The sequence below is a fragment of the Brachyhypopomus gauderio genome, chromosome 4 (genome assembly GCF_052324685.1).
Source record: "Brachyhypopomus gauderio isolate BG-103 chromosome 4, BGAUD_0.2, whole genome shotgun sequence".
Taxonomy (NCBI): domain Eukaryota; kingdom Metazoa; phylum Chordata; class Actinopteri; order Gymnotiformes; family Hypopomidae; genus Brachyhypopomus; species Brachyhypopomus gauderio.
In genome coordinates this window covers 35,078,530-35,091,131 of record NC_135214.1, presented here as the reverse complement: position 1 = coordinate 35,091,131, position 12,602 = coordinate 35,078,530, and the positions used below count along the sequence as shown (strand labels likewise).

The following is a 12,602-nucleotide window of genomic DNA, read 5'->3' as shown; positions in this document are numbered from 1 at the left end:
CAAAGTGACGTACACGGCGGCTAATAAATGCCGCATGCAAAAACACCTGCAGCACCCCGTGACTCTCTACTGATGCCAGTCGTGCCTGCGCAGTAAATGAGGAAAGGATGGACGAGCTCAAATGCCTCTGGACCTCAACTTCCACAGGCCATGACGATAACATGGGCAATTTCATAGCAGCTGATATGAGACCATTTTCTAGAGTGGGAAGTACAGACTTTAGGTGACACCTCCACAAAAATACATCATACCATCACGTTCTCATTTTACTCACTCTGTGATCCTGAATCTCTACAAGGAGACCAAGATTAAACATACTCTAAAAGAGGCAGAAAGCACTGCCATAACAACCTGTGTTTGGGCGTCTAGAGATTCACACAGTTGCTTGTGTGCCTCGCCTGCTTTTCGGGTCACACACAGGGACAAACATGGCCAAAGTTTTACAAGCAGCTATGACTGAATGGGAGCTTGCAAGGCCAAACCACAGCACTGTAGTAAGTGATAATGTACGTAACACGGATGTAGCAGCATACGAAGCAAAATTGGAACCACACACACAGTGCTTTGCTCTCACTACATGCGTAGCTACACAGGCTAGCTGCTCTCACTACACAAGTAGCTACATAGGCTGGTTGCCCTCACTACACATGTAGCTACACACGCTAGCTGCCCTCACTACACAAGTAGCTACACAGGCTGGTTGCCCTCACTACACGCGTAGCTACACAGGCTAGCTGCCCTCACTACACGCGTAGCTACACAGGCTAGCTGCCCTCACTACACGCGTAGCTACACAGGCTAGCTGCCCTCACTACACGCGTAGCTACACAGGCTAGCTGCCCTCACTACACGCGTAGCTACACAGGCTAGCTGCCCTCACTACACGCGTAGCTACACAGGCTAGCTGCCCTCACTACACGCGTAGCTACACAGGCTGGTTGCCCTCACTACACGCGTAGCTACACAGGCTGGTTGCCCTCACTACACACGTAGCTACACATGCTAGCTGCCCTCACTACACACGTAGCTACACAGGGTAGCTGCCCTCACTACACACACAGCTACACAGGTTAGCTCCACTCACTACACACACAGCTACACATGATGGAAGCTCCCCCTCACTACACAGGTAGCTACACAGGCTAGCTGCCCTCACTACACACACAGCTACACAGGTTAGCTCCCCCTCACTACACACACAGCTACACAGGGAAGCTGCCCTCACTACACACAGCTACACAGGTGAGCTCCCCTCACTACACACACAGCTACACATGGAAGCTCCCCCTCACTACACAGGTAGCTACACAGGCTAGCTGCCTTCACTACACAGGTAGCTACACAGGCTAGCTGCCTTCACTACACAGGTAGCTACACAGGGAAGCTGCCCTCACTACACACACAGCTACACAGGCTAGCTGCCCTCACTACACACACAGCTACACAGGCTAGCTGCCCTCACTACACAGGTAGCTACACAGGGAAGCTGCCCTCACTACACACCTAGCTACACAGGCTAGCTGCCCTCACTGCACACGTAGCTACTCAGGCTTCAGTTTAGCGTACCATTTAACGCTTGTTTGCTTTAGGTTGCTTTTTTCCCCATCAAAGTTCCACAGCTACCGCGGTGTTGATGTTTAAGCACAAACTGGTACAACTGTGACCACACAAGTTAATCATGGATGTCATCACACGATGGAACAGCACCTTGGAACCACTGGATCTTTACCTGGAGCAGCTCAGAGATGAGAGAAAACGCCCGAACCACCGGAACACAAGACAGAGATGCTGAAGACCTAGTGACGCTGCAGACTCCTTTGAAGACACCCACCACTGAGGAAGAGAAGATCACCATAATGTCTGAAGAATATGGTTGAACAGATCATGACACCAAATGATGGAGATTCCACCACTGTGGCTGATGCACAGAGCACAATCCTCAGTGATATTTCAGGGAGATCTAGTGGGGATGAACACACCCTTCTGCAGGAGTGCACAGTGCCGGACCCAAAGCTTACAGACACTACCACAGTTGGACAATGACCAACACAACGCTGTTCTCATGAGGGTATGGAAGAGAATGAAACTGCTGCAGCAAAGTTTCAGGACCAGCTGGGCAGAACAGGAAACCTCCAGCGGTGAAGAAAGGTAAGGGTGTGGGGGAGGTGACTGAACCTGCTTCCCAGAAGACTGCACTGGAGAGTCTGCTAGGGCACTCTCTCCCTACAGAGACAGAACAGTCACAACAGATCACAACGGACTGAGAGACACAGAACACTACAGAAGGGAGGCCTCTATCTCACTCAGAAGCTGCCCTCAGAAATGGTGTAGAGAAAACTGCACTCAATATCCTTTGTTGTCGCCCAAGTGTCTCTTTACCCCTGCTCCCTCCGTCCCAAGTGAGTGTGTTTTTTCAGGAGACGGTTACTGCCCGAAGGTCACTGCTTTGAGAAAATGTAGAATGGTCTTATTTTTGAAAAAGAACATGACTATCTTGGGCAGTTACCAGACTCTCAGTTCTGTATTGTATTTGTAGAACATTCTGGAATCTCAGACTTAATATGACTGGTGTGGTTTACACTAAGAACAGTTGTGTATATTTTTTGTCATTTAGCCTATATTGATTATATTGTATTTTTTTTACTCAATTTGTGAAAAGTGTTTGTTAGGTCTCACACTGCTTCAATTAAAATCTAGTATTTCAAAATATTTCATACACAGTTAATTCTCAAGGGACTCGGTCATCAGGAGATGATAGTCTGTTGAATTTGTGTTTTTTGACTTTGTCAAATTATGCTCTATTTTTCCAGACATTATTTTTCATTAGTTTTCTTAAATATAGTAAAAAAAAAATCTTATCTCGTTCTTGTGAACCCGGTATGATGTCTCATCTCATGAGATGAGTGTCCCATCACACCCCTGTACATCTCTAATTACCTAATTAGTAGCATTTCACAGAGCAAAACATCTGTTGTCCTATTTCTATTAATTGCATGCCTTAAACGTAAGGCTGGAGACAGGTGTCTCCAGACTAAATAGATATTGAAGGGTGTAGATATTGATACTGTACTGTGAGTATTGTATTTATATTCATCATTATTAAATGATGTGTAAATCAAAGACTTTTGCTTTGTGGATTTAGAACAGTTTGTTTGCATACCTGTAATTAGCTGCTTTTGTAACATCTGTTTTCATGTCCATAATCTTCTCGTAGAGGGACCCCAGTTTAGCAGTCCAGCCACTGTGTTACTCTGCTATAACCTTAAAGGTTTACTACTGTAGTGCCTCTGAGCTAGGAACTCAACCTTGATTGTGTCTTGGGCCGACATTCAGTCATCTCCAGTACTCCCAGCGGGGGGGTTGTGTTCCAGTTCAGCTCACATTGCAGCCACATAAATAAATTCACTGTAGGACCGTGAAGATAGATGGAGCAGAAGTGGATCGGCTATAGGCTCTGCCAGGCACTCAAGGCAGTGGATCGACCACTAGCTGAATTGGACATGCTCTCAAGGCAGTGTATTTGCTATAGGCTTGATTGCACAGGCACTCAAAGAAGTGGATTGGCTATAGGCTGGATCGGCCAGGCACTTGAAGTGGATTGGCTACAGGATAGAGTGGCTTGGCTAGAGGCTGTATCAGCTAGGCACTCGAGGAAGCTCGCGACACAGCAGTCGTGGTTTGCGGCATCTTGGATCTCAAACACATTCTATGCTGTTTCAAGAGGGTGCCCGTGGAGACAAGGTAAACGGCCTCGCAGTCTCTGTTGCTAACATGATCCTTTTAAGATCCTTTAACACCTGCGAGGCAGACATGCCATGCAGCATCCTTCAACCCAGTCTTTGAGATGTATGCAGGTTATCCAGCATTTTTAACAGGCATCTTCAGTCCCTCTCCTGATCCTCCAGCATGTTGTGAAATGGTCACCATCGTCCCTGTACCACAGAGACAATGTAAAAGGTTTAAATGGAAGGTACTAGATTGTTCAAGTGCTTTGAGACACTGGTTGGAGGGTTCATGTCTTTGCTGCTTCTCTGGATCCACTGCAATCTGCCCACAGTTGCAAACAATCCACTGATGACTCTCTGTGAAATCTCCCCTTCTGTTGGATCCTGAACTTCCCATTGGCCGTTGGCAGCTGGTAAAAATGATCATCACTTCCTCTCTGCTCTTCACATGACGGAGGACCTCACACGGAACAAACACACAAACGTGAAAGGGCAGCACACCTCTCTTCCTCAAAAAGCCGAAGAGGTCTGGTGTGAACCCCTGAATCCTCGGGTGATGTAGCATTTGTAAGCTTTGAGACTGGGCTGTGTCCCTGCCCTATTGTGGATGAGACATCTGTGCAGAGGGTGGTGTAGACTGGTGTGTGTAGACTGGTGTAGACTGCTGTCCCATCACTGTAGCTGACCTCTCGTCCCTCCTGGCCCATCCCAGCCAGTCTGTCCTCCCTGGTGTCATCTGCCAGACGCTCTCGTACTATGAAATCCCAAACCAGCCTGTTCTGTGACGGCATCTCTCCTGCTCTCATTAACCAGGCTGTCACCATACTGCTTTAAATCATTTTTTTGTTTTTCATTTTTTCAAATTTAAGAAAATTATATTTAGAGTTTACAGATTCATCCCAGTATAATAAGTAAAGATGAATGACAGCTCTGCAGGTATAACTGACAATTCAGATGCAGATTCTAAAACATAATTTAAAAAAACACTGAAAGGAGGATAATCAGAATCGCCACCTTTAGTCTTGATGATGAGCAGTTATGTTCAGCTACAATACCTAATTACACAGGGTCATCTTGAGAACCAATCAGCTTCAAGAATCCCTTGGTGTGTTTCATTGTGCTGGAATATGATTTAACTGTTGGCATAATTCAGATACCTGAACTTCCTTAATGTGGCATATTTGAGTGAAACTGAAGAATTGTGGATGGTAATTCTGGATTTCATCCATCTGCATTTTCTGAGATTTTTAAAAGGTGTTTCGAAAACTAACTTCAAATGTGCAGGCATGATTCCTTCCTGAGACGGTCCCAGGTAAGATGCTCCGGAACTCGCCACCGTCCTCATAATGTAAATGGAGCCACCGAGCCCATAGCTGTGGTGATTCAGGTAGAGTGGACAACTAAACACCTCATGTCTGAGCTGCTATGAAAGGGAAAGATTGAGAAACTCCATTGTGATTTTGGGTTCAGGGCTGAACTTGGGGAGTGCTGTGTTTTAGCCAATGCTTTTGAAGTTGTTGGATGGTGCTACTGTGTTGGTGTTCGTCTGGATTGGTAACACAGACGGTCTCGTTTGGTATTCATTCATGCAGGAGTTCTTCACTGTCCACCACTGTCCCTTCCCTCAGGATGTCTCACTGGTGCACAGCCACTAGCTGTTCAGTGTGCTGACGTGTGACCTGCTCAAAACACACCCACACCTCTCGTGGACATTCTCATTCACACCCTCGACACACGGTAATGTGATTGATGTATGTGTGGTGGTGTATAATGTGCATAGTGTATGTTGTGTGTCTGATGAGGTGTTTTGTTAGTTCCGTACTGCAGAGATGTAAAGGGCTAATCGTTTTCACACACCTGGAATCCTGTGTGAGTGCGGCATTATGGTACATGGTGCTCACGTTTGATTGGCCAAAAAGTGTGGGACGCTTTTTTGGTGAAAGTCTGAGCTGAATGTTCAAATTCAAAGGCTCGTGCTGCCCTGGTCTGCAGTCAGAGCAGCATTGCGGGACGTTGCGCTCAGCTGGGACGGGCCTGATGCTCTCCAGGCCCAACAGATGGTGCCGCTAAGACCCGAACAGACACCGTCGGCGCTCCCTGGTCACCCATTTGTAGCCATGTCCCCTGAGACTGAGCTCGTCTGTTCCGTTGTGCGTTTTTGGAAATGGAGAAGGAACACCAGCCTCCTGTTTGCATACAGCTTTGGTCAGAGCTTGGCGAAATTTTCGACAACACACACACACACACACACACACACGGGATGCTGCACAGGCGAATGGCTTGGATGACTGGTCACTGCCTTGACTGTGAAGCGAGGAGAAGGGAGAAGGATGGATCCCCCAGGGAAGTGTTACTGACTCCAGCTCGAGGCCGTGTGCTGCAGTGCTGGTCCTCCCTGAGGAGTGGGGGAGGATGCACAAATGAACTGATACCTCATGGATAGCAAGGGTTTGTGTGGGCTTTTATTTTGTCTTCTCTCTTAAGCACCTCATTTTTTTGTGGCCGTCTGGTTCATGTCAGTGTGTGTTTGTTTGTGCCATCGCCATGATTTCAGAGCTTTTGGTCTCAAAGTGAGGCTACTACTGGTTGAGCTCTGATAAAGGAGTGTGAGGTTTGACTCATCTGTACAACTCACACAAAAAACATTCACTTTGGGTCAAATTGAAGCTAGTTCTCTTTTTCCTCCTCCCTCCCCCCCCCCCCCCCCCCTCTCTCTCTCTCCCCCTCTCTTCTCTGTAAAGAGATTGAATGCAGATAAATTAATCCTTAATGCACAGAGGCTTCTGATCTTCTCTCTAATGTTAAACTGGTTGGCACTGGTCAACCCCGTAATGGTTTGGGGAGGCATGCAGTTTGCCATGACTGTCTCTCAATGATCTCCCCATCAAAGATCCAAGACTTTCTGTTGTAATAAAAGAGATTAAGTTTGTCTCCTTCCTTGGTTTGATTTCTCAGAGCTGTCTGGAGACATGGAACTACTGGGCTGCTTAGCTCATATGACCAGGCTCTTAGTCAAGAATAATGGTAATAAATCCTCCAAATATGAGGATTTAATATGTATTTTAGTCTGTGCAAATATGCTTTGCAGTAGTTACACTGTAATTAAGACAAATACTGTACCCACTCGTCTCTAAGAACACCATTACAGACCAGGACAGTCGGCAGACTGAATTCTCTGAAATGTGTTTAGTCAAACCTGCCAGTCGAGCACTTCTGGGGAACTGAAACTCTAACCAGGCGTTGTGAAGTGGCAGCCCGCAGGCTTCCTGGAGGCAGCTGAATGTAAGGAGGTCCTGCTCATCCACACGCAGATGGTCCTGCAGATCTCCACCAGGCTCTGCCACCATCAGTGTGTACCAGTGACTAAGCTTCAGCAGCCCGGGATGCCTCCGGGCCTCGATGCCAGACGCTCGGCGCCGCCGGTCCCGGATGCGGAGGCCCGTCTCGGATGTGTCCGGCCCACTCTGCCGTGCAGGCTGTCTGATGGCACGTGGTGGAAGATTAATCAAGACGGTGGAAGATTAATTGGACACACTGCCAACCTGGGAGAGGGATTCACGCAGGACTGCGGGTCCGTTTTTCTTACCCACGATTCTGTATCACTGAACGTCTCTCTTGGACTGGCTGGGCTGCATCTGGTCTCGAGATGTTTCACCACACAGACGCTTTGTCTCAACGCTGCCTGCTTCTTCACGGTGATATAGTCTATAGTTCACAGGTCCTCTGTCTGCAGGTGGCACTACACCCTGACCCTGCAGCCTGCGGTGCTCTGTGCAAACTGCAGGGGGCGCTCCATCTGGCCCACTTCTCCTAGTGCCTACAGCTTGTAGTGCTCTGAGCCAACTGCTGTTGGGGCTTATTTCTGGAGCACACACTCTGCCAAAGTTCTGGCTCTCACCGGATACTGGGCCATGTTAATTAAAGGAGTACAGGCAGATCTGTGTGTGTGTGTGTGTGTGTGTGTGTGTGTGAGAGAGAGAGAGAAGGAAACATGCGTATATACGTATGTGTATGTAAATGCAGGGTTGAGTTTGTGTGTGTGTGTATACATACATCTGATGTTGAATAGATGTCCGTATGTTGTATCTGTATACATGTTAATGGTGGAGGTTGTGTGTCTTATGTGAGGTTGTGCAGTGTTCTGGCCTGGTGCCGTGCACCCTGTGGTCCACACTGCCTGAGCAACTGAACCCAAATCGCCTCTGTCACAAAACGGGCCTCGTACCTGTGCGGGTTATCGCCAGCTGGTCACTGGGCGGTTACAGTGGACTGAAACCCAACCGAGCCCTGACGCTTGGACGAATGTGAGAGACTCATTCCTGTGACGTGGTTTTCCTTCATCCATTACCATTTCTTAGGTGAAAGTGCTCATTTTTCAGTTTGTTCTTCACATTTTAGGTATTTGGTCTCAGTATTGCTTCTCTACTGAAGGAATGTTTAACGAATAGTGTCTGAGGGATAAAGGAAAGACATCTGAGACACGGGGATCCTGCCGTTGAAAAGACCACCAGGCATACCGCCATCCAGACACGAGACGACATTTTATAAATATTTTCATCCTCTGTGGATAGACAGGCTGTGGACCAGTATTCTGACATGCTAATAAACCTCTAAACCGTAACATTTACATGTGCAAGCATTCTTTTAGGATGAATACTTTCAAAAGTGCAGATTTGAATAGCATTTCTGATGGTTATTATGCACTTATATTGTGATGGACAAGTGGCATCATTTTTGGATCATATTGCTGTGCCCTTGCTGTAGGGTTTGGCACTGGTGTGACCACCCTGATTGGGGCACTGAACTCTTTATGGGTCAGAAGAGTAAGCCGGTGTGTTGTACACGAATCGGGTCTGTAGTAAACTGAGCGGGTCCACAGAACTTGCTCTTCTTTGGTAGGGCAGTTCTACCGTATGTGTAAAGTCCATGCAAGAAATCATCTTAGAACAGACAGATCAAACATGGTGCAGTTTGGTGCTGACATTTAGAAACTATTACCATGAAATGTGTGCGCGTGTATGTGTGTGTGCGCGTGTGTGTGCGCGCGTGTGTGTGTGTGTGTGATTACGTGCATGTTGGCTTGCTTGTTTGTTTGTTTAGAAAGAGACAGAGAGAGTGTTTGTCAAGTGTGTGGTCATTCAGTGTCCACTGGGTGTCATACTTCTTACCAAGTGTTGCCTTGTCCAGCTGTTAGAAGCTCTCTGGTTGCCTGGTTGTCATTCATTCTCTTTCTCTCTTTGTTTCTCTGGGTGTATCTTTGGTTGTCTCTGTCTCGTGTGTGTGTGTGTGTGTGTGGGGGGGGGGGGGGTCTCTCTGAGTATTTGGCTGCTCACCCTGCCTGGCGTGTGTGTTCTCTGAAGGTGCTCTGTCAGTACTGGTGTTTGAGTTTGCTATCTGCAGGCTTTCCACAGCTCCTCCTCCTTCCTTAGGGACGCGGACCTCTAAACACCCCCCCCCCCCCCCCCCACGCGCTCCGGCTGCAGGTGCTGGACTGTTGAGCTTTCGTATTACAGAAATCCAGTGTCCACTCAGAAAGAATGAAAGTTGTTGCGTTTTTGTTGTCACTGTCTCGTCTGTGTTCACGGACCGTGGAGTTGGTGTGTAACACGTGGCCGCGTCGGAGTTGACGTTTAGCCCTTGGAGTCTCACGTTCTCTTCTCTTCTTCACAGATCACTCTAGAAGACCCTCTGATGGAGATGGCGTACTTCAGAAACAGCTTCTGGGTGAGTGACCCCACAGAGCTGCGCTGTTCGTGGTTCCTGTGACTGTACTCTTAGCAGGCTGCCAGGCAGTGACTGGTAGTGGTGTGTGTGTGTGTGTGTGTGTGTGTGTGTGTGGCGCTTCATGGGAGACTACTGCGCAGTGTGTGTGTGTGTGTGTGTGTGTGTGTGTGTGTGTGTGTGTGTGTGTGTGTGTGTGTGTGTGTGTGTGTGTGTGTGTGTGTGATGGACCAAGCCTTTGTCTGCAGGTCCCCAGGGGTTGCCAAGCTTTCTGTTCTCTGCACACCTGGCTGAGCTATTTCAGGTGTGTCCCACTTTACCGGTGGGGGAGAGACAAGGTGAGAGAGGAGGAAGTGTGTGTGTGGGGGGGGTCTAGGTTGCTCTGAAGGGGCAGCATATATCAGTTGGCATGCAGGAATATATCAGTTAGCATGCAGTTCCCATATAGACCTTAGCTTGGTTCGGATGTGTTGAGGAAATATGAGGGAATTTGAGAACTGGATCTACATATAAAATGTGCTTCCTTACTCCAGTGAGTGCTAAAACGTTTAACCTTTGACCTTCCCGAAACACTGACCATCTGTTTCCAAGATGGAAAAACAGTGGAGCTTGTGGCTAGCTTATAATTATGATGGGTAGGGGCGGCCTTTGAGCTGGGATTACACACCTGTAAGTATACAAAAAGTGTGTGTGTGTGTGTGTGTCCCACACATTACCTCTCTGGTATCAACCCCTCCTTACCTTACGAGTGACTCACGAGTTGCTGATAGACCGTTGCTGTCTATGGACATCACTCACCCTCACGTGATTGGCTGGCTTGGTGTGTCTGCCCCCCAGTTGGTATGGAGACTGTCCCCATTGTGTCTTTCACATTTACAGAGCAAGAGAGCGGCTCTAGAGTCAACAGCTCTTCTAGAATTTAGAATCCGAATCAGTTGTTTCTTCATGTCCCATGCCCCCATGCTCAGGGTACCTGATCATGGAGCTCTCTGCTTAGGCAGATGGAAAGTTGATAGATGAACTTTATGGACCTGTGAGAGAGATTTTGTGGAAAAAAATACTACATGGAAAACTTATTTTATTATTTTAGATATTTTCATTTATTCTAAAGGGGAACTAAAATCAGTCATGGACTAAAACAGTAATGGATCCTTAATTAATATCTTCATGGTTTTCCCAGAGAACCCCTACACTGCAGAGTCTTGTGGTATCTTCCTGGAGAGCCCCTACACTACAGTGTTGTGGTATCTTCCTGGACAGCCCCTACACTACTGTATTGTGGTATCTTCCTGGAAAGCCCCTACACTACAGTGTTTTTGTATCTTCCTGGACAGCCCCTACACTACTGTATTGTGGTATCTTCCTGGAGAGCCCCTACACTACAGTGTTGTGGTATCTTCCTGGACAGCCCCTACACTACAGTGTTGTGGTATCTTCCTGGACAGCCCCTACACTACAGTGTTGTGGTATCTTCCTGGAGAACCCCTACACTACGGTGTTGTGGTATCTTCCTGGAGAACCCCTACACTACTGTGCTGTGGTATCTTCCTGGACAGCCCCTACATTACAGTGCTGTGGTATCTTCCTGGACAGCCCCTACACTACAGTGTTGTGGTATCTTCCTGGAGAACCCCTACACTAGTGTTGTGGGGTACACACCTGATTCAACTCCTCAACTCACGGACCACATGCAGATGTGAACACATTACTCTGGCAGTAATACAAAAATAAGTGACACAATCCTTGGCGTAATGCCAAAAAATGTTGTATTGTGGTGTTGGATGCCAGAATAGAAATGGAACAACAACCGGTCTTCAATTTACCGCAGTCCCATTATCAAAAATGCCATCTGAGGCGAAATCTATGTTTATGGTTGGAAGGTACCACATGCACACAGTGTTTTAATATATCAGCCCAGCATTAACCTTATAACAAATAGAAATCATGAATGGTAATGAAAGAAGTTTTGTCATTGCACATTGGCACAAGTACAAGGCAACGAAAATACGTTGGTCTGGGGCCTCGGTGTCTCGCCGTTCGCAGATGGGGGAGGGGAGATAGAGAGACAACAATAGGAAGGAGACAGAAAATATGGTCAGATTATTCTCTCGACAGAAACTATGAGCACACAAAAAAATCCCCATAGCACATATATAAGCATTGAGGTGACAGAGACGGTGGAGCAGTGAGAGGCGTGTCCATCCAGACAGGGGGCAGAGCCAGTGTATGGAACTATAACTTTAAATCATGTTTGTACATAGACCTTGATAACCGTTCTACAGATTCCCATTGTTGAAACATTGTTGTGATTGAGAGATCATTGTAACCCAGCCAATCAAGTGCAGTTGGCCATCATTCTCCGTCTGGTCGGATCTGTTGATTGGTTCTCCTTCTAGTCGGATCTGTTGATTGGTTCGCCCTTAAACAGCTGTGTGGTCCAAAATCCACAGAATCCATCTGACCCATCTAGGTATTCAAGGTCCTGGACGTAACTGCAAGGTCTGCAGCTGCATGAATGAAGATGAACGTCCCTGGAGTGTTCCTTCATTTAGACGATGGGCTGATGAAAGGCACGTGAAGACATGTGGCTGCTAACCTGGGCCGTTTAGTTTAACCCTTTACCCTCCGGATCTGGGCGTCCTTAGTAGAGAGCTACAGAGTAGACTGTATCTGGATGAATGGAAGTGTGTGTGTGTGTGTGTGTGTGTGTGTGTGTGTGTGTGTGTGTGTGTGTGTGTGTGTGTGTGTGTGTGTGTGTGTGTGTGTGTGTGAAAGAGAGAGAGAGAGGATGAGTGTGTGTACAAGTGTGAGTGAAGAGGGATTGAGGAGGTAAAAGGAAAAAAAACCAGAATGCTTTTTAAATGAGTGAATGACTAAGACAGTTCTGGCTAGACCCAGTTTGATTATCATATGAAATTAAAACTTATTTATTTATTTATTTTGTGATTTTGTTCATTGTATGTGAACCCTTAAAATGCAATTGATAGCCAGCTAGGGAAAGGTTAAAGGTCAAAGAAGAAAACTGAGAGCTAGAATGGAGATGGTGTAAATAAACGTCTACTGAAACACTCCGTCTACAGAGCACACTTAAATAGTGCAGCTAATTAATGCTGCGTTTAGCTCTGAGATTAAATAAATGTAAATGAGCAGATCTCC

The 12,602-nt window shown here is 47.0% G+C and overlaps 1 protein-coding gene across 1 annotated transcript in view; it reads left to right on the top strand.

The window, feature by feature from the left end:
- The window catches only part of fcho1 (FCH and mu domain containing endocytic adaptor 1), a 44,657-nt gene that overhangs the window by 3,078 nt on the left and 28,977 nt on the right, over window positions 1–12,602 (top strand). Inside the window, 1 exon segment of the mRNA XM_077001284.1 lies at window positions 9,396–9,449. Within this exon segment, the coding sequence (XP_076857399.1) occupies window positions 9,417–9,449 (33 nt within the window). The 5' untranslated portion in view covers window positions 9,396–9,416.